Source organism: Dermochelys coriacea, chromosome 7, assembly GCF_009764565.3.
Source record: "Dermochelys coriacea isolate rDerCor1 chromosome 7, rDerCor1.pri.v4, whole genome shotgun sequence".
Taxonomy (NCBI): domain Eukaryota; kingdom Metazoa; phylum Chordata; order Testudines; family Dermochelyidae; genus Dermochelys; species Dermochelys coriacea.
The window spans coordinates 38268601-38292025 of NC_050074.1; the positions used below are offsets into that span (position 1 = coordinate 38268601).

The following is a 23425-nucleotide window of genomic DNA, read 5'->3' on the forward strand; positions in this document are numbered from 1 at the left end:
CTCAATGCTTTGTGACAAATGTTTTTCCATTTTTTCCAGAATTTTTTTCCCTTTTTTGTGAAATGAAAGGCAGCTTTTGCATGTTTAAAAAATCTTCCTGGTAAACCCTACAAAATGGAAAGTTTCTTTCTTGGGAAAATACATAAAAATGTATGATTTTGTCCAGAAAGTGACATTTTGCTCTGCAAAGCTATGCTAAAAGTTCCCTTTGAATCACATTAGCAAGTACTACCGAAACATAAGTTTTCTCGTCTGAATATTCAGAAATCAAAAACTGCTATTAAATCTCATTGTATATATTACCAGTGAAGTCCTCGCTCCACTGAAGTCAATGGGAATTGTTGCCATTGACTTCAATGGGCCACTGTTTCACCCTGAAAGTGGAGCTCTTCCTGTATCCATCTTCTAAGAGATTGACTTAGGGCAAACAAAGGCACATGGTGCACATCCTGTTATCTGGCCCATACACTAAAAAGTGGCTTAAATGAGGTTTCTTGTCAGCTGAACATTTAAAGAACACACTTCCGTGTACCTCTGCATTCCTATAGGCTGCTATAAAAAAGATGGAGAAAAATTGTTCTCTCTTGCCACAGAGGACAGGACAAGAAGCAATGGGTTCAAACTACAGCATAACAGATTTAGATTCAATCTCAGAAAAAACTTCCTAACTGCAAGCACAATAGGACAATAGAACAGACGGCCTAGGGAAGTCATAGAAGCTCCTTCACTGGAGGTTTTCAAAAAGAGTCTGGATAGCCATCTGTCTTGGATGGTTTAGACACCACAAATCCTGCATTTTGGCAGAGGGTTAGATTAGATGACCCTGGCCCTTTTAACCCTATGGTTCTATGATTCTAAATGATCTACACTGGTCCAAATATTTAAAAGGCTTCAGACAGTGGAGTTTAAAAAAAGGGTGAGATATAGTTAACCAAAAGACTGCCATAGGAGTTGCATGGTTTTTTACTTATTTATGACAAAGGATGTAAGCAGAAACATAGTTATATGTTTTAATAAAATTAAAAAGAATAAACATAGTAAAACAATCATTATTTTCAATGCAGTAGTTCCTGCGGTAGGATACGAGCTTTTCAGACACATAAGATGACATAGTTCCAGCCCCAAAAGGCTTTCAATTGAAAAAGTTTGCTCTGGGGTAAGTGGGGAGTTTATACTAGATTTCAGCATGGAAAACCATTTTTCCTTTATGACACTCTTCAAACTCCACAGAGAACAATTCACAATAATACAGTACTTGTGACTGATCAGTGATGTTTCAATCATCTTCAAAACAGAAAGAAAATATTTGTACAGGTACACTGCCATGCACATATTACAATAGATGATCTGTTTTCATTTAGGTCCTGATCCTGCACTGGGCCCAATGTGGAATTCACTTCATTATAGTGTCAACAAATCTAATAATTAATCTATGGGGACAAGAAGGAATGTTTAAAGAAAACTGGAAACAAACTAAAGTTTTCAATGCTAGGTAGTTCTAGTTCTACACTATCCTTGCAATTCCATTAGGTTGCCACACCCATAACAATGGTAACAATTTACTGAAGAAATCCTTTGTCAGCTCACTGTTATACTTGCTCACACACAAGTGTCACAACTAGGTTTCATCACACTGCCCGGTTGCTTTCTTTCTTGATGTTGACTGCAGAGTATTTGAAGCCTGTCTCATGAATCAGAATTCCTTGTAGTGGGGATACCACATGTGGGCATGTACAGCTACAGAGAAAGGTATCTCCTCTGACTCAGGCATTTTACTAAGGAATTCCAGTTAATTCTTCCCTTCAAGGATTACATCTTCTTATGCTTTATTCAGGTGTTCTTTTGTTTGTTTATTTTGTTTTTCAAACTTACCTGACAACTTTGGTGCCATTACGGAATGCTTGGATGTCTACGGCATAACTGCCCTCAGCATGGGCTATCAAGTTGATCTCTGAAAATTGTGCCTATGAAAAAAGACTCAGATAAGTCAACCTGCTTTTATTTTACCCATATTTTAACTAACTTCCTTCTCTTTATTTTAAACATTAGTGTTTAATTGCCAATGTTGTGAATGAAGCATAACTAGTATTGAAAACAAATACTTCTCACCTAAAAAAGTCTGGCACATACACATCACCACAAGTTTGCCACAGTTCTAACACACTAAAAGAAAAAATGGGCTACAGCATGAATATATCCATGGTAAGGGCCTATCTGGGGCTCATACACAGGATGAGCATATTTCCTTCTTCATCTCTATATCAAAGGGTTGATATTTATTTTTGCTCTGTGTGGTATTTCAGTGGAAAATTAATAGGGAGACTACTTAAAGTTATAGCCTATGTTTTCCAGAAACCATATTACCAAACTATGAATTAGAGGCAAATACCATATGTAAACAGAGCACCTGCTTACAGCATGTGTATCAATGTCCCTACATATACACACTTTTTCTGTATTATGTGCATTTATTCTTCTTCTAAAGAGGTTCCACATCAAGTATCCTACTCACAACACTATACAGTCATGATTCACAAATGCAGAATTTCTCTTAGAAAGATATTTTCACACACTAGAAATGTGACATTTACAAGGACAATAATTCAATTCCATACGGTTCGTGAGTAAAGTGACATTGTGATCCCTCAGTTATTTGAAATAAAAGGACAGGATGTTTTTCATTTATGTTGTGTCTTTTATCTACATAGACTCCTACAGCTCTTTATTATAACACTACACAGCAGAATAATTTAAATGCCCCCAGCTATAGTCTTTTGGTTGGATAAATGAAGGCATCTTTGCTGTCCCAGATACCAATACAGAAAGCATCAGAAGGCTCACTGAAAACTGGAATCAATGGAAGTTTGCCTGAGTAAACCCTGTGTAAGAGCCTCAGAGCTTGGCCAGTTGTTCGGTATTCTGCAATCAGAAAGTTGGCAACCTTACTCCACAAGGGTACTGCTTGTGTGACCTGAACTACAGGATTGGATGTATATCTGAACAATTTTTTAGGTCCAGATAATATGCCTCCCTTTTCCCTAACCCCAACAACACTCCTGCAGATCCCCACAAGACTTTCCATGCTTCTGAGTTAAAAATGTGGATCAGATCCTCAGCTGGCATAAAGCAATGTGGTTACATTCAAGTCAGTAGAGTTATGTTGGATTTACATTAGCTGAGGACCTGGCTCGTGATGTTTTGTTCTCTCAGGGCCTTATTCAAAGATTCCAGAGACAAAACAATCCCTTTTAAGTGACAACAAAATATGGAAAAGATTCATGGCTACAGTTCCTTTTATAAACAGTCATTGAAAGCACGCAAAGAATGTGTTTATTGCCCTTTTCAGAAATCCAATTCAAGTGAAATCTGTATAAATCTTCTAAGGCTCTCCAGATATATATGGCTTTACCCCATATTTTAGAAGTACTAAAACTACACTGGGGTACATGTACATTTTAAAATTAAGACGGCAATAGAACCAGAAAAAGCCAACATTCAGTCCCACTCATCCTTTGGGAAATCAGTTGTCTGTAGCTAACCCTTCTGATCATTTCATATTTTTACCACTATGCAAAGCTATGAGGATACTCTAGTAAGAGCTGCATTAAAATGAAAATGAATACTTGAAATTTTTATTGCAGTCTCCTGAGGCTGCATCCCAGGGCCTTAGCAAGGGTTGGGATGATCAGGCATAGCAGTGAAGGGACTAGAATCATGACACTGGACTATAATGTGCCATGTCACCACCACAAGGACATTAGAACAGTTAATGGGGGGTGGGCACTTAAGCCCCCCCCCAAGTATCCCACCAATTAAATAAGTTTGATCTTGCCACATTCATAACTCACAACAAAATTTAACAGTAGCAAAATTTTCATGAAGCTTTTGGCATTGCTTAAGAAATTCCATAAAGAAGAGCTAGCAAATTCACATGCTATTTAACCCTTACACTCTCTCAATTTTCAAGGGACTATATAGAAAATGATAAATAAATATTTGTAACATCTAGAGTAAATAGTTTAGTTACCTGTTCAACTTTGATGTCATATTCCCCATGGACCTTTTTCCCACGAAAGCACTTGACCCTGGAAAAAGAAAAATGTCACTAAGTTATGTACAGTAATACATGCAAATTAGTGTACTTGAGAAAGGACATGTAACAATAATCAGTAGCCAGGTTTAGTTTTCAAATGATTTTCTGTATATTATAAATATATATACATAATAGATTATTACACATTGGTCTATTTTACATACCCATATTCTCACACCAGCCACCTCTTCTCTTTCTTTCCATCATGGTACATAGAAAAATCAGTTTGCTTCCACCACAAGAGGTATCCCAAATGTTGTTGTTATAACACAATTTAATACATATATATTATAATAATAAAATGGTTACTGACAACAAGATGTGATCCTGCTTCCATTAGAGACAATGGCAAAATCCCATTTACTTTTATGCAAACAAGGGCCCTACAATGAATCATGTCAATCTTATGTTCTCAGTTTACTCAGAAGCCTATTCTAGGACAAACTCTGCAAAATCTTGCTCAAAAGGTCAAAGAGTTGTGATCTGCCTTTTAAATGAACTTTCAGTGATGACCCTAGATGTGGCACTCAATGAACATCTGGGTGACCAATTTACAACACTATCATATCAACCTACCCTACCTCAAATATATTTATATTCTACTAGAGACAAAATAGGACTAACACATTTTGACAATTTGTTCCTCTGTATTTGTTGTTTATCTACTTAGCTTTGCTTTTTTTTGGAAGATATTTTTGGAGGAGGATTTTACTTCAAATTGGCATCCTAAACAGTCTTCTATTATGAAGACTGTTAATTTTATTTCTTAAATAGCCTATGTAGTTATTTCAAAAACTTTATGCCTTGGATTCCAATTAGAACTTTATATTCATAGCTCTTAAAGTAAGAAAACCAAAGGCATATATCAACACTATAATACTGTTCCTCCTTCTTCCTACATCAGTGTCTTGTTTGAAATCAGTGTTGCACCTCTGCTGAGTGGGCCTTGTAGGTTAGTTTCTAGTGGAGGAGAAATCAGAAAGGCAGAGTCTGGGTATATTCCAAATGTTATTTGCTTTATTTATACACATATACAAGTCCTGAAATGAGATGATCAAATAGCAATGACTTTGTATAGGCATCTCAGTTCAACACCAATCCCCTGACTCTCAAGGAACAACTCTGCCTCAAGAACTGACTCTAAACAAAGATCAAACTTTTCTGCTGCTCAAGCAGTTCCCACTACATAACCCACCACACCACCACAGAATGTCTTCCCAAGAGTCAAAACCTGCTTTCACAATAAGAAAAAGAACTTGGGATAAATTGTTTAACTTACACCTGCCACAACAATACTTATTCCACTAAAATCTTTCTTAATGAGAAAGCAATTATGAAATGGATTTTGTATAGCAAGCAGCTAATTAATTAACCTTGTCCCAATTATTCTCTGAAACTTCGCCACAGTAGCAAAGCAAACTCAGGTTGTCTTAATGTACTGTATCATCGAGAAGATGACAGCAAATCCAAGGAACCCATAAGTCCTGGAAAAAAACTATAACAGGTACATATTGGAACAGAAGGCCTGATTTTCAAAAGATGCGGAACATAGCCACAGGTGCACAGCTTCTCAGAAAAAGATCTCAGGTGTACAACAGTGTGTAGCTTAATTGTCCAGACAGGTTCCCATTAGAAAATTAGGGATTTAGCCTTTATAAAATGCTAAAAGCCTATTCCTGTTCCACAGACTCCAATTGCAAAACTCCTGTTGATTTCATTAGGAGCAGGAAGGGGTTCTATTCAGTAATGGATGAGGTATACATGATATGTGATACAGTATAAAATGATTTTAATTTAAATAGAACTACGTTGGTTCCAGAAATTAATGTTACAACAAGTCTGCCTTTTGGCATACTGAAATATAAGTTTATAACACGATTCAGCTTTATGAATAAGTTTCAAAAGACCATTTAAAGATATCTCCAGTCTCACATTGTTTTCTCTAACAAATGCCAAGAACTGATTAATTCCATGGCTGAGGAAATGGAACTAAAAGTTTTTTTTAAAGTTCATCTTTCAAAGAAACAGCAGGAGTCATTTATTTCTCTAGATGACTGGGATCTATTTTATATATTGGCACATGTACTACATCTCAATTTAGGTTAAATACTGTCCATTAGATTCATCTTTTCTTTTTAAACATCCTTTGGATGAGGCAATCATTAAACAACTGATCTCTGGCATGATTCACATTTCAACAAATGACTTCAGCTTTGAAAATAAACAGTAATAGTAAGTGCTAAGTGATGCCATCTGGAGCCTGACAACAAATGTTATACATGATGGAACTGGAAATACTTAAAGTGACTTAATTCCATAGTAGCACTAAAAACTGCAATGTGCCATACATACATGCTCTCAACATTTTACTGTACACTGAGAGAGTCTGCTCTGAATCTCACTAAAACATACATTATGGCCATGGATCCCTAGTATCAGATGACTAAACACTGGGCAATTTTTAATTTGTTTATTGACTGTGCACTAGGACCTAATTCAAATTTAACTACCCCTCAAATCACAGAAAATGTAGTACCACCCTACCTTAATTATTCCCAGCATCCTAACATAAATTACATGACTGCACATTTCTTAAGACAATTATTAAATATATGTTCTTGTAGTAAAAAAAGGGAGTGGAAAGAATTAGCTCATACTATGGTGGTGGTGGTTTATTTACAAAGTTTTGCTTAAGTACAGTTGGAAATTCTCATAGTCTTATCACTTTTGGCAGAGTGTGAATCTCTCCATCACAGCTACTGACACATTTCCGTGGAAATAAGGTGAGACCAAGGCTAGGATTTCTAAACCAGGGTTTTTTTTTTTTTTTAAAGAGTATTGTTAGCTGTCAGATTAACAAAACATACTGCATCAAAAGAAAGTAAAAAATAACAACTCAGTGTTGATAGTGTAATGCGCAAGTGTGTAGGGGAGACGAATGATGGATACTTTTTTCTTTCTCTATTAAATTCACTGTATAAACAGTTGCTTGCCAGAACGTAATGTACAGGAAATGGACAGGTATTAATACTAATGTCCTCTACTGAAGTTGTGATCATCAGCACTTACATACAGGATCTTCTGAAAATGAGCAAAAATATTTACATATTTCATACTCTGGGTAAAATCTCACTTATTTAAAATCACACAACTCTGCAATATAGTTGTCAGAGATGCAGCTGAATGTGAATTCAGTACTAGCTATGCAGCTTTGGCAACAGCAATAAATGAAGTAGTGAAAATTTAAAAATATGCTGAATAAATAAGGGAGAGAAGGTGGGTAATGTAACATCTTATCAGACCAACTTCTGTTCATGAAAGAGACAAGTTTTCAAGCTCAAACAGAGCTCTTCTTCAGGTGAGCTCTATGTAAGCTCAAAAGCTTGACTCTCTCACCAACAGAAGTTGGTCCAATAAAAGATATTACCTCACCTACACCTCTTATATATGCTGGGACCAACATGACTACAACACCACCACTGCGAACACCACCTGAATAAATAAAGCCCTGCAATGTTTTCCTTTTAACACAGGAACATTGCATTGGACCCTCAAATTATAGAAACAGGAATATACATTTCTATAGCACCTTATCATATCACAAAGCATCCCTTATAGAGCAAGAAAGCATGAAAACTGGCCCTGATTACAAACCCAAACTAAGGTATTGATTAAACAGAAGAATAGCAGGGTTCCCTTCTGGGGGGGAAAAAAAGGACAATATCAAGATACATGCATTTTCCTGAGTCAGTTTTGCAAGCCACAATAGTCCAGCCTCCAATAACTGTAAGTCACCACTCAAACTCTTATATTAGCTAATTAATGCAATTGTTACATAATGATGAATGAGAAGGTTGCACATATCATCAATGTTCAGATTTTAAAACTATTTAAGACTGAAGTCTAAGTCGCAGAGGTCTTGGATAGACATACTCTATATTTTAACATCTATTCCGCATAGAAAACAATAGATCATTGGACATAAGTATAACTTCAAAAGAATAAATGGACACAAATCAGATGTCAAGAATTATAACATTCAAAAACCAGTCGGAGAACACTTCAATCTCTCTGGTCACTCGATTACAGACCTGAGAGTGGCTATTCTTCAACAAAAAAGCTTCAAAAACAGACTCCAACGAGAGACTGCTGAATTGGAATTAATTTGCAAACTGGATACAATTAACTTAGGCTTGAATAGAGACTGGGAGTGGATGGGTCATTACACAAAGTAAAACTATTTCCCCATGTTATTTCTCCCCCCCACCCCACCCCGCACTGTTCCTCAGACGTTCTTGTCAACTGCTGAAAATGGCCCACCTTGATTATCACCACAAAAGGTTTTCTTCCTCCCCCCGCATTCCTGCTGGTAATAGCTCATCTTAAGTGATCACTCTCCTTACAGTGTGTATGATAAAACCCATTGTTTCATGTTCTCTGTGTGTGTATATAAATCACCCCACTGTATTTTCCACTGAATGCATCCGATGAAGTGAGCTGTAGGTCACGAAAGCTTATGCTCAAATACATTTATTAGTCTCTAAGGTGCCACAAGTACTCCTTTTCTTTTTGCAAATACAGACTAACACGGCTGCTATTCTGAAACCTTTAAAAATATAGTTCAGGGACCTAGTCCTGCAAACTTTATGCTCAAACTTAACATTGTACATGTGAGTAGTCTCTTTGAGTCTACTGCAGTGCATGAAGTTACACATGTGTGCAAAGCAGAAATAAGGCTTAAAATGATATAAATGGTAATTAGGGGGAGATTTTCAGAAGCCCTCATTGTTGGTCTACTTCTGACCCCAAATGAAGACATTGGCCGTTGTCTTCAGTGGGGGAAAGTTAAGCCAATGTTGAGTGCTTCAGAAAATCTGACCCTCTTCTATCTTGCTGACCACTAACATCTCATTGATTCCTTATACTCTCCTGCACTGGTCTGTCTGTATTTATTTGTTGTTTCTTGTCTTAGACTATAAGCTCTCTGGGACAAGAGCTCTTTTTGTTCTGTGGTGGTACAGTGCCTAGTGCAATAGGGTCTTGTCCACATCTGGGGCTCCTAGGTGCTAAAATAATATAAATGAAATAATATTAATAGTAATAAATAATAAAACCACCTAATGCTGTTAGGAACTCCAGTACATCGTTTTTGTGCTTCTTTATTAACATCATTAACTTGTGCTAACTCTACACACATTCTTTTTAGTTACAGTTTTGCTGACTAATGTCATTTTTACATTACATTTCAATACTTATAAACCTAGAGTAGAGGTCACTTAGAAAAAATATGTATGAGAAAAAACAGTGGTGAGGCAGTTTCCAAAACACAGAACTGTGGTTAGCTTTTCTCATTTTTGTCTGGTGTGTGTTATTTGTTTAGCACCAACAACTGCAGAGCACTGCACAGATCATAGAGGAAGACATGGCCCCTGTCCTGAACATTTACAGTGTAAGGACTTAATCCTATAAATGAAAAGATAAACAAAAACAGATCTGCAACTAGGGTCCTTTATTTCAAAAGGACAAACTTAAAATAATTAAGAGAATTAGCAGGGAAATGGACTGGACTGAAGAACTCAAGAATCGAATGCGGAGGAAACTTGGAATTACCTTAAGTCAAAGCTGCAGAAACTATCACAAGCCAGCATCCCAAGCATGGGAAAAAAATTGAAAGGTGAGGATTGCAGACCAAGCTGGATGAGCAGTCATCTCAAACAGGTGATTAAGAGAAAGCAGAAAGGCTTCAAGGAATGGAAGATGGGATGGATCAGCAAGGAAAGCTACCTTTTAGAGGTCAGAAAGTATAGGGAAAAAGAGAGAATTGCCAAAAGCCAACCAGAGTTGGACCTGCAAGGGAAATTAAAACCAATAGTAAAATGTTCTAAGACATATAAATAAAAAGAAAACAGGGAAAGAAGCAGTGGGCTCGCAAAGCACTGAGATGGAGGTGGAGATTAAAAATAATCTAGGCATGGCCCAGCACCTAAACAAATACTCTGCCTGAATTTTTAATAAAGGTACTGAGGATCTTAGGGGTAATGGCAGGGCGGCTAATGGAAATGAGGATATGGAAGTAGAAATTACCTCATCCGAGGTAGAAGTCAAACTCAAACATCTTAAAGGGACTAAATTGCAGGGCCTGGATAATCTCCATCCAAGAATATTAAAAGAATTGGAATATGAAATTGTAAGCCCAGTACCACAGGTTTTTTATGAAGCTGTAAACTCAGGGTCAATTCCTATGATGGGAGGATTGCTTATATAGTATCTATTTTAAAGAAAGGGGAAAAAACTGATCCAGTAAACTACATGCCTGTTAACTTAACCTCAATTGTATGCAAAGTCTTAGAACAAATTTTGAAAGAGAAAGCAGTAAAAAACATTGAGGTAAACAGTAACTGGGATCAAATACAGCATGGTTTTATAAAAGGTAGATAGTGCCAGACCAAACTGATCTCTTTCTTTGAGAAGATAACTGATTTTTTAGACAAAGGAAATGCAGTAAATCTAATCTACCTGGATTTCAGTAAAACATTTGATACAGTTCCATATGGGAAATTATTAGTAAAACTGGAGAAGATGGGGATTAATATGAGAATTGAAAGGTGAATAAAGAACTGGTTAAAGGTGAGACTACAATGGTCACACTGAAAGGTGAACTGTCAGACTGAAGGAGGTTACTAGTGGTGTTCCTCAAGGATCAGTCTTCGGACCAATGACCTTGGCACAAAAAGTGGAAGTGTGCTAATAAAACTGCAGATGACACAAAGTTGGAAGCTATTGCCAATATGGAGGAGAACCAGAATATCGTACAAGAAGATCTGAATGACTTTGAAAATTGGAATAATAGAAATGGGATGAAATTTAATAGTGCAAAGTGCAAGGTCATACACTTAGAGACCAACCATAAGAATTTTTCCTGTAAGCTAGAGACAATTGGAAGTGACAGAGGATGAGAAAGACCTGGATGTATTGTTGATAACAGGATGACTATGGGCTGCCAATGTGATGTGGCCATGAAAAAGGCTAATGTGATCTAGAATCTGAAGTATTTCTAGTTGGAAGTGTGGGTATCATTATACAAGGCACTGATGAGACTTCATATGGAATACTATATGCAATTCTGGTCTCCCATTTTTAAGAAAGATGAATTCAAACTGGAACAAGTGCACAAAAGAGCTACTAGGATGATCAGAGGAATATAAAACCTACTTTATGAGAGAAGACTCAAAGAGCTTGGCTTGTTTAGCCTAACCAAACAAAGGCTGAGGGGAGATATGATTGTTCTCTATAAATACATCAGAAGGATAAATACCAGGAAGGGAGAGGAGTTAAGTTAAGCCTCAACGTTGACACCAGAACAAACAGATATCAACGGCGATCAACAATTTTAGGCTTGAAGGTTTCTAACCATCAGAAGAGTTAAGATCTGGAACAGCCTTTCAAGGGGAGCAGTGGGGGCAACAACCCTAACTGGCTTCAAGACTGAGCTTGATATGGAGGGGATGGTAAGATGAAGTCTACAATGGTATATATATATATCTGTGCAATCTGTGACTACTAGGAGCAAATATCCCTGATGGGCCACTAGATGGGGAGGGCTCTAAGATACTATAGACAATTCTTTCCTGATGTCTGTCTGTTGGGTCTTGCCAAAATGTTCAGGGTTCCAACAGACTGCTATGTTTCGGGTCGAGAAGGAATTTTCCTGAGGTCAGATTGTCAGAGACCCTGGAGTTTTTTGGCCTTTCTCTGCAGCATGGTGGTTGGGTCACTTGCAGGTTTAAACTAGTGTAAATGGTGGATTCTCTGTAACCTGAAGTCTTTAAACCATGATTTGAGGACTTCAGTAACTCAGCCAGAGTTATGGGTTTATTTCAGGAGTGGGTGGGTGAGGTTCTGTGGCCTGCGATGTGCAGAAGGTCAGACTAGATGATCATGATGGTCCCTTCAGGCCTTGAGTCTATGAGTCTTAGCACCTAGAAGTTAAGTGATTTGCCCAAGATCCATGGCAATCAGGAATAAAATCTATGTATCCCGAGTCCCTGTCCACTGGAACACGCTGCTCCCCTGAAATGATAGGTTCTGAAAGGTATGCTGAAGACCTGGAAATAAGTATTTTCTAGCAAGCATGCACACATTCTCTTCCCCACACCCGCACTCCCCTGCCACACACACAGTTCTTTGTTTCATTTCAACGCCTTCTTATGTCTTAAGAATAAATTTGCTTAATATCATTTACTGACAGAGGAAAATTTATCCAAAGCCAACATTAATACATATTTTTGTGAGTTTTATGGACACTGCCTTTTCATCTAGCAAGTTGAATTTAAAACATTCAACAAAATTAAACTCACCCCTGGGAAGTAAAAATCATCAGAAATCACCCGTCTATTGTTTTTTGGCACCATGTTTTGTGTAGTTATCGGGGTATAACCTCTAGGCCGTAGCTACCCTTTAAAATGACTTTTAGAGAGATTTAGGCAGGAAGAAGCTATGATATATTTCAGCATCAAAGAAAAATTACACCACAGGTAAAAATAATATGTTCACTATTGAAGAAGAATTACACCGCAGCTAACAATAAGCATTTTTTCAAGATCTACCTGCTTATGCATTCTTTTAAAACACAACTAACAACAGTGTCAACAATAGAACCATCTGATGACACACAGTAATGTTTCAGTGCCTCAATGTTGACTATTTGAAATGGCAGCACAATGCACAGCTACCACACAATAGGCTCACTAAAGCCAAAACCCCGCATTCAGTACAAATATGGGACGCAGTCCAGCAAGCCCTTGCTCATATAAGGAGTCATAGATTCATAGATACTAAGGTCAGAAGGGACCATTCTGATCATCTAGTCTGACCTCCTGCACAACGCAGGCCACAGAATCTCACCCGCCCACTCCTGCGAAAAACCTCACCTATGTCTGAGCTATTGAAGTCCTCAAATCGTGGTTAAAGACTTCAAAGAGCAGAGAATCCTCCATCAAGTTACCCGTGCCCCATGCTACAGAGGAAGGCGAAAAACCTCCAGGGTCTCTTCCAATCTGCCCTGGAGGAAAATTCCTTCCCGACCCCAAATATGGCGATCAGCTAAACCCTGAGCATATGGGCAAGATTCACCAGCCAGATACTACAGAAAATTCTTTCCTGGGTAACTCAGATCCCACCCATCACAGGCCATTAGGCCTATTTACCATGAATAATTAAAGATTAATTACCAAAATCACATTATCCCATCATACCATCTCCTCCATAAACTTATCAAGTTTAATCTTAAAGCCAGATAGATCTTTTGCCCCCACTGCTTCCCTTGGAAGGCTATTCCAAAACTTCACTCCTCTGATGGTTAGAAACCTTTGTCTAATTTCAAGTCTAAACTTCCTGGTGGCCAGTTTATACCCATTTGTTCTTGTGTCCACATTGGTGCTGAGCTGAAATAATTCCTCTCCCTCTCCTGTATTTATCCCTCTGATATATTTATAGAGAGCAATCATATCTCCCCTCAACCTTCTTTTAGTTAGGCTAAACAAGCCAAGCTCCTTGAGTCTCCTTTCATAAGACAAGTTTTCCATTCCTCGGATCATCCTAGTAGCCATTCTCTGTACCTGTTCCAGTTTGAATTCATCCTTTTTAAACATGGGAGACCAGAACTGCACACAGTATTCTAGGTGAGGTCTCACCAGTGCCTTGTATAACGGTACTAAAACCTCCTTATCCATACTGGAAATACCTCTCCTGATGCATCCCAAGACTGCATTAGCTTTTTTCACAGCCATATCACATTGGCAGCTCATAGTCATTCTATGATCAACCAATACTCCAAGGTCCTTCTCCTCCTCCTTTACTTCTAATTGATGTGTCCCTAGCTTATAACTAAAATTCTTGTTATTAATCCCTAAATGCATAACCTTACACTTCTCACTATTAAATTTCATCCTATTACTATTACCTCAATTTACAAGGTCATCCAGATCCTCCTGTATGATATCCCGGTCCTTCTCTAAATTGGCAATACCTCCCAGCTTCAGTGTGAGCATGTGTGAATAAGAACAACTTTCACAATGCTCCTCTTCCATTTGATCTAAGATGTGTAATTCACATTTCATGTCACTACAGTATCAACATACATATGTGGTCTGACTTCAGAATGGATCATTAATGTTCTGAGTGTCACTTTTGCCATTTGGATAACATGACAACCATGTTCAATGGGAAGAACAGTGTATACAATGGAGTGCAGCATCAATTTAATTAGACAAAAGTTAGTGCATTAGTTAGAACATTAGCACCACCTAGAACATAAGTGTACGTTAAGTAAGATGCTGCAATCAGATTTACACAGCAGACCTCAAAAATTTGGTTTACCAACGGTTCTATATGCATTTAAGAGCGTTCAGCAGCCTCTATACTGCTATAGCTCCAAGTAGAATATGCTTCTTAATCTTTAGGTGGAAAAGTACTTAACTATACAATGAATCAAGGTTTTTATACACAGTGTAGTACATTTAAATCTAAGTCTTTAAAGATATAATATTTCACTTATGTTGTGCAACCTAACATCTCCAGTTTTGTTATATGAAATCTGGTGTAATCCTGTTCATTACGATGCAGTTTACACAGTCAATGTAAGCACATAAAGCACAATACAAAGAACATGTTAGGGCAGTGGTCCCCAAACCAGAGGAATGTTTGTGGGGGATGGGAGAGGGTGAGCAGCAGGGCTCGAGTTAGCTCCCACAGGGGAAGGGAGAAGGGGAAGGAGCGCCACGCTTCCAGCCCTGCTTTGCCTCCAGACCAGCTCCACCTCCAGGTTCAGCTCTGCCTCCAAGCCAGGTATGTCCCCAGTCCCATTCCATCCCCAATCCCACTCCACCCCCAGCTCAGCTTTGCCCTCATTCTGTCTTTGCCCCCAGACCAGCTCTACCGCTAACCCCAGCTCCTCCCCTAGCCCAAGCTCCACTGCTGTGGAAGCCTTGACTGTACAGAAATGGAGCGTGGGCATGTACAGATTCTGTTAATGGTGGGGGGGGCGCAACTCGAAAAGTTTGCACACCACTGTGTTAGGGCATCAAGAATGAAACAGGTGGAAATTTCTGTTATTTTCACACTGATTGTAGTAAGACGAAGAATTAGTTCCTAGATTAATGCTTATCTTTTATTTTTGCCTAGAATTTAACCAGTTAGTTTCCAGATTGCTTCTGTACTGTGATCTCCTGAAAAATATTCTAAGAAAGAAAGTTAGCAAAGACTAGAATAAAGAGATGACAAAATGTAAAGCCTGATCAAACATGTATTCTGATCTTTGCTAAAATTTGAATTCTATAATTTAGAAATGTTTTACATATATTAAATCTGAAAACAAATATTTTGGAAGCATATATGCTTTCCAGGAAAATTAAAACATCTATCAAAGAAAACAGGGATATTCTCAGTGCATGATCACAAATACCATGGACTTGCAATCGAGAACATTTTAAAGGACATCACTTCTTTTACAAATGGTCACAGTATAATTGTGTTTTATGGTGTTATGTTGTGTAGTGCTTTGAAAATGTGCTGAAGCTGAAAGGAACTGGTATCAAAGGAAAATGTCCAATAAGATGTGCACAGTCATTTAATTATATGGGCCTGTTACAAAGCCCATTGAAATCAATGTGAGTCTTTCTCTTGACCTCAATGGGCTTTGGATCAGTTCATGATATGATAGTTTGATTAATGAAGCTTATCATATGGAATAACTACAATGCTTGAAGGTTATATTTTCAACATACAACACAAATACAATAGGATAATAATCACGATTGTCAATACGTTATGCTGTAGTTTACTTTTGATCAGAACTTCAGCACTACTGCAATAGACAAAAAGTCTTCGATATGACTTACTTATACTGATATTAATTAATGCCAAGTCTTTAAAGACGTTTGGATACCAAATATATCACAGAAGCTTCTAAGGTCTACTTTAATTTAAAAGATTTCCCTTCTTCTGGTCACATTATGTGATTACTGTTTGAACATCTAATCCATTCAGCATTTTGCATTACTCTCAAACCCTTACAAATTTCTAACACTATCAAAAACAACTTAATACAAGAATGGCTTTTTAAAAGACAGTTGACTGCTATAATGTAAGTGCTAGGACACCTTTTCCAGAAATGACATTTATACTGGCTTATGCAAGAATTTTAACCTATTGAGACAGAACTGCTTAGACTGATGATGTCTATCACCAGTCTACTCGACCACTGGCTCTGTACTGAGTAACATAGATTATTTTAACAGATCCCATAGCTCATATTTCAGTCAGGGCAGTTATTAATCACCTGAGGGGGAAAAAAGGCCCTATTCAATTGAAGGCACGTAACGCCAAAGACATACAGGTTATTCTTTCCAGTGATTCACCATGTGGTTTGACACCTCATGGAAACCCTCAGTGAAATTTCTTGTTAATAACACACGTAACATATTATTTTCTTAACTTCTGTGTGTGACATGACTAACTACACCTCCTCATTCTGGGTCATATCATAGCCTTTTGAGGAGAAAAAGTTGCACATAAAAACACTAGCATCTTTCCACAAGGTATCAGAGAAGCACATCCTCGACTTTTTTGGGGGGGGGCATGTGCTTCATTTGTCAGGGACATGGCTTTTAGGACAGCTTCTTCACTGCTTACTGTTATCCAACCGTGGTCAAGATTCCTTTGCATCTGGATGGCTTCCCCAGTAAAATATGCCTTGTTCTTCCCTTCATGTGTACAAACCTATAATCACTGTCTCAGCTCTCCTTACACCAGCCTTGTACATCTGAACATATGGAAATAGCATTACTGGCAAGAAAACTAAGTTCCATGGAAAGACCATGGTCCCAGTGGTTATTATTTCATGATTGCTCATTCCAGACAACATACAAAACCATAACGTATCACAATGATAAATCTATCATTCTAATCGGTCTTTTCCATCTCTGATTTATCTGATTATATTAGGCTGTGTAATAGTCTTCCAAGGGAAGGGGTGAAAGCCCCATCACTTGGGATACTTAAAACTAGACTCAATGGAGCACTAGTAAATTGCTGTAGGATACAATCCTCCACTGGCAGAAGGATGGAAAAAATAAGGTCTTTTCCATTTCTATGGAGTAGGAGCAGAGAAGAGGTGCCCTGTGAAAAACTATGAAAAAACTGAAGCTCCCACTCATCATATACTTAAGCTGCCTTAGCGATGTCATCTTGAGATTCCTTCCAGACCTATGTTTCTATAACCACACTGCACTCCTCCCCAAAGTGATTAGAATGGTTGTACCAATCTCCAGGAAAGGGTGGGGTCTGACATTGTTCACATCCTTTAGCATGCCAGGTGATGGCTGATCATGTCCCCCAAATCCAGGTGATGGCTGAAGAACTGAATAGGGACAGAGCAGACACTTGTCCAGAGAGGATACTCCTGCCTAGGCAGCTGTACAACTGCTGGGGTAGATTTAATTGTATTAAATAGCTTCTAGTACATTTCCCTGTCCATGCAGGATTTCTTTCTTTAGCACTAGTTTATTGTTCAGTATAGTTTTAAATATTCCAAGTGATGAGGCTTCCACAACTTCCCTTGGGAAATTATATTCAACAGGGTAAGAGAGAGCTCTGTCAGGAATTTATTTTTCTTACTTAATTCAACTCCCATTTTCTCTCTTTCCTAATTTATTTTATTAGGCCTTGTGGTATTCCTTTTTTTTGTCTGCTAATGAACTCTATTTCCTTATTGTAGCTGCAGAGTATTATGTCTTTATTGCACTTGGCTAACCAATATGTGTTCAGCTGTTTTAATCTTTCCTCATAAATCTGCCCCTCCTGCCTGCTAACCAGTTTTGTTGCTCTACTCTGAATGCCTTCCAAGTTGTCAATATTTTTCTGATAATAAGATGCCTGCCTGAATAAGATATTCCAAATGTGGTTTTACAAGAGCTGTTGCCAAGGAGACCATTGTCTTCTGTGTTTAACCCATATTTGCATTTTCTGGCCTTGTTTGATGCCATGCTCTATTGCAAACTCATGTCTAATTTGCTGGCCATTCTCACACCCTCTCTTTCACCATCACTACATCATAGGTTTCTTCCTCCCATTAAATGTGTATGTTTTGGACTATTCTCCTGTATTATCTTGCATTTTTTCTAGTTAATTCCCTCTTTTAAAAATATGTTCTGCCTATGTTTCTAATCACTCCCTCAGCCTCTTTTTATTATAACTTTTCTATCCTGAGTGGTATTTACAATTCTAGCTCAGTATCATCTGCAAACTTCATTAATGTGCTATTTATTCCATATTATCGGATGTGTTTGCGTCAGGGAAGCCTGGCTGTTTGAAAATAGCCAGAGCCTCGCGAACCAGCTGAGCGGCAGCGAACCAGCGGAGCAGCGGGGACAGCAGAGCAGCTCACAGCAGGAGTTTGCCTGGGAGTTCGCCTGGAGTGAGCCCAGTGAGGCTTACATCTTGCCAACGTCTCTGAGGAAGCTCATAGTAGGTAGGTGATATGGAAGGGGGGGGTTCAGCTATTGTGACCTGCACTGGATGTGCCATGTTTGTCTTTCTTCCACAGGACAGAAGCGACTTTGTCTGTACAAAGTGCAAGCTGGTCTCCATATTGGAAGAGAAGATTGAAGGTCTGGAGCAACAGGTAACGACCCTGCGTTGTATACGAGAGACTGAGGATTTTCTGGACCAAACTCAGGATAGCCTTCTAGGGGCACAAAGCTCTAAAGATATAGAGCAGGTTGCACAGAGGAGCCAAGAGGCCAGTGAAGAAGCTTGGCAACATGTGACCTCCAGAAGAGGTAAGCGGAATGTCCGGGTTCCAGTAACACAGACACAGGTAACTAACCGCTTTCATGTTCTCTCCACAGGTACCAATGCGGAGAGTGGACCAGATGATATGTCTGGGGGGAGAAAGCAGAAGGAGACCCCGCTGGTTGGGAGGCATGAGATGCGATGTCCTGAGGTTGGGGGTTCCACGACCACCACTCCCAAGAGGAGAAGGCGGGTGGTGGTGGTCGGGGACTCTCTCCTCCGGGGGACTGAGTCATCTATCTGCCGCCCTGACCGGGAAAACCGAGAAGTCTGCTGCTTGCCAGGGGCTAAGATTCGTGATGTGACGGAGAGACTGCCGAGACTCATCAAGCCCTCGGATCGCTACCCCTTCCTGCTTCTCCACGTGGGCACCAATGACACTGCCAAGAATGACCTTGAGCGGATCACTGCGGACTACGTGGCTCTGGGAAGAAGGATAAAGGAGTTGGAGGCGCAAGTGGTGTTCTCGTCCATCCTCCCCGTGGAAGGAAAAGGCCTGGGTAGGGACCGTCGAATCGTGGAGGTCAACGAATGGCTACGCAGGTGGTGTCGGAGAGAAGGCTTTGGATTCTTTGACCATGGGATGGTGTTCCATGAAGGAGGAGTGCTGGGCAGAGACGGGCTCCATCTTACGAAGAGAGGGAAGAACATCTTTGCCAGCAGGCTGGCTAACCTAGTGAGGAGGGCTTTAAACTAGGTTCACCGGGGGAAGGAGACCAAAGCCCTGAGGTAAGTGGGAAAGCGGGATACCGGGAGGAAGCACAGGCAGGAATGTCTGTGAGGGGAGGGCTCCTGCCTCATACTGGGAATGAGGGGCGATCAACAGGTTATCTCAAGTGCTTATATACAAATGCACAAAGCCTTGGAAACAAGCAGGGAGAACTGGAGGTCCTGGTGATGTCAAGGAATTATGACGTGATTGGAATAACAGAGACTTGGTGGGATAACTCACATGACTGGAGTACAGTCATGGATGGTTATAAACTGTTCAGGAAGGACAGGCAGGGCAGAAAAGGTGGGGGAGTAGCACTGTATGTAAGGGAGCAGTATGACTGCTCAGAGCTCCGGTATGAAACTGTGGAAAAACCTGAGTGTCTCTGGATTAAGTTTAGAAGTGTGTGCAACAAGAGTGATGTCATGGTGGGAGTCTGCTATAGACCACCGGACCAGGGGGATGAGGTGGATGAGGCTTTCTTCCGGCAACTCACGGAAGCTACTAGATCGCATGCCCTGATTCTCATGGGTGACTTTAACTTTCCTGATATCTGCTGGGAGAGCAATACAGTGGTGCATAGACAATCCAGGAAGTTTTTGGAAAGCGTAGGGGACAATTTCCTGGTGCAAGTGCTAGGGGAGCCAACTAGGGGGAGCGCTTTTCTTGACCTGCTGCTCACAAACCGGGTAGAATTAGTGGGGGAAGCAAAAGTGGATGGGAATCTGGGAGGCAGTGACCATGAGTTGGTTGAGTTCAGGATCCTGACGCAGGGAAGAAAGGTAAGCAGCAGGATACGGACCCTGGACTTCAGGAAAGCAGACTTTGACTCCCTCAGGGAACAGATGGCCAGGATCCCCTGGGGACTAACATGAAAGGGAAGGGAGTCCAGGAGAGCTGGCTGTATTTCAAGGAATCCCTGTTGAGGTTACAGGGACAAACCATCCCGATGAGTCGAAAGAATAGTAAATATGGCAGGCGACCAGCTTGGCTTAATGGTGAAATCCTAGCGGATCTTAAACATAAAAAGAAGCTTACAAGAAGTGGAAGGTTGGACATATGACCAGGGAAGAGTATAAAAATATTGCTCGGGCATGTAGGAAAGATATCAGGAGGGCCAAATCGCACCTGGAGCTGCAGCTAGCAAGAGATGTCAAGAGTAACAAGAAGGGTTTCTTCAGGTATGTTGGCAACAAGAAGAAAGCCAAGGAAAGTGTGGGCCCCTTACTGAATGAGGGAGGCAAGCTAGTGACAGAGGATGTGGAAAAAGCTAATGTACTCAATGCTTTTTTGCCTCTGTTTTCACTAACAAGGTCAGCTCCCAGACTGCTGTGCTGGGCAACACAAAATGGGGAAGAGATGGCCAGCCCTCTGTAGAGATAGAGGTGGTTAGGGACTATTTAGAAAAGCTGGACGTGCACAAGTCCATGGGGCCGGACGAATTGCATCCGAGAGTGCTGAAGGAATTGGCGGCTGTGATTGCAGAGCCCTTGGCCATTATCTTTGAAAACTCGTGGCGAACGGGGGAAGTCCCGGATGACTGGAAAAAGGCTAATGTAGTGCCCATCTTTAAAAAAGGGAAGAAGGAGGATCCTGGGAACTACAGGCCGGTCAGCCTCACCTCAGTCCCTGGAAAAATCATGGAGCAGGTCCTCAAAGAATCAATCCTGAAGCACTTAGAGGAGAGGAAAGTGATCAGGAACAGTCAGCATGGATTCACCAAGGGAAGGTCATGCCTGACTAATCTAATCGCCTTTTATGATGAGATTACTGGTTCTGTGGATGAAGGGAAAGCAGTGGATGTATTGTTTCTTGACTTTAGCAAAGCTTTTGACACGGTCTCCCACAGCATTCTTGTCAGCAAGTTAAGGAAGTATGGGCTGGATGAATGCACTATAAGGTGGGTAGAAAGCTGGCTAGATTGTCGGGCTCAACGGGTAGTGATCAATGGCTCCATGTCTAGTTGGCAGCCGGTGTCAAGTGGAGTGCCCCAGGGGTCGGTCCTGGGGCCCGTTTTGTTCAATATCTTCATAAATGATCTGGAGGATGGTGTGGATTGCACTCTCAGCAAATTTGCGGATGATACTAAACTGGGAGGAGTGGTAGATACGCTGGAGGGGAGGGATAGGATACAGAAGGACCTAGACAAATTGGAGGATTGGGCCAAAAGAAATCTAATGAGGTTCAATAAGGATAAGTGCAGGGTCCTGCACTTAGGATGGAAGAATCCAATGCACCGCTACAGACTAGGGACCGAATGGCTCGGCAGCAGTTCTGCGGAAAAGGACCTAGGGGTGACAGTGGACGAGAAGCTGGATATGAGTCAGCAGTGTGCCCTTGTTGCCAAGAAGGCCAATGGCATTTTGGGATGTATAAGTAGGGGCATAGCGAGCAGATCGAGGGACGTGATCGTTCCCCTCTATTCGACACTGGTGAGGCCTCATCTGGAGTACTGTGTCCAGTTTTGGGCCCCACACTACAGGAAGGATGTGGATAAATTGGAAAGAGTACAACGAAGGGCAACGAAAATGATTAGGGGTCTAGAGCACATGACTTATGAGGAGAGGCTGAGGGAGCTGGGATTGTTTAGTCTGCAGAAGAGAAGAATGAGGGGGGATTTGATAGCTGCTTTCAACTACCTGAAAGGGGGTTTCAAAGAGGATGGCTCTAGACTGTTCTCAATGGTAGCAGATGACAGAACGAGGAGTAATGGTCTCAAGTTGCAATGGGGGAGGTTTAGATTGGATATTAGGAAAAACTTTTTCACTAAGAGGGTGGTGAAACACTGGAATGCGTTACCTAGGGAGGTGGTAGAATCTCCTTCCTTAGAGGTTTTTAAGGTCAGGCTTGACAAAGCCCTGGCTGGGATGATTTAACTGGGACTTGGTCCTGCTTTGAGCAGGGGGTTGGACTAGATGACCTTCTGGGGTCCCTTCCAACCCTGATATTCTATGATTCTATGATTCTATGATTCGTAAAGATAGTTAATGTTTTGTCAGCATTTTATTTGACTATATCTTTATTTTAGCTGGTTATACTATGCCTTCTATACCAGCTAGAATAAATTGACAGTCTGTACTAGTTTGACATTTTTTCTACAGTATCACTTTGTCTCAATTTTCACCAGAGGACTTTCCAGTCCTGTGGGAAGAGAAGAATCTGCTCACATCCAGCACTGGAATTTCAAACACAGGGGGTATACAGACACTGACTTGCGAGGAAAAGGCAGACAGGCAGAATCACCAACAAGACATACTGAGACCTACATTCTATCCTCTAAATATAAAGTTTTAGAAAAGCTGTGCTGTACATTTTTACAGTATCTATAATTAAGGCTATGTTTAGTCACAGGTATTTTTAGTAAAAGTCATGGACAGGTCATGGGAAATAAACAAAAATTCACAGCCAACGATCTGTTCATGACTTATACTATAAATACCCCTGACTGAGGGGGGACTGCTGAGGAGGGGAGCCCCGGGGTCAGCTTTATACAGAGCCCTCTTGCAAGTCCTAGTATAGGGAGCATGCTAGGAAAAGGGACATGCAGATATGAGTTGAAGTGAGAGCTGGACTAGCCATAGCACCTAGAGTCTGGACTGCTCACACTGAGAGCCCATTTTAGTCCCTGCAGCAACCTGGAAAGCCTCCTTTTCACCCACCTGACTGTCTTCAGTGTTCCATCTTTGTGGATCAACCACTCCAAATCTACTTTGGGATTGAAATATACAATTTGAAAAAGTACTGTTGTTGCTTTCTCCTGTGCTCTGGGT

At 40.3% G+C, this 23425-nt stretch overlaps 1 protein-coding gene across 2 annotated transcripts in view; it reads right to left on the reverse strand.

Moving 5' to 3' along the window:
- Positions 1-23425, reverse strand: part of SYN2 (synapsin II) — a 393703-nt gene that overhangs the window by 182921 nt on the left and 187357 nt on the right. For both annotated transcript variants that reach the window (XM_038410236.2, XM_043518660.1), the window contains exons 2-3: positions 4028-4085; positions 1873-1964 (exon numbers count right to left, since the gene is read on the reverse strand). In XM_038410236.2, the coding sequence (XP_038266164.1) occupies positions 1873-1964; positions 4028-4085 (150 nt within the window). The remainder of the gene's footprint in view (positions 1-1872; positions 1965-4027; positions 4086-23425) is intronic.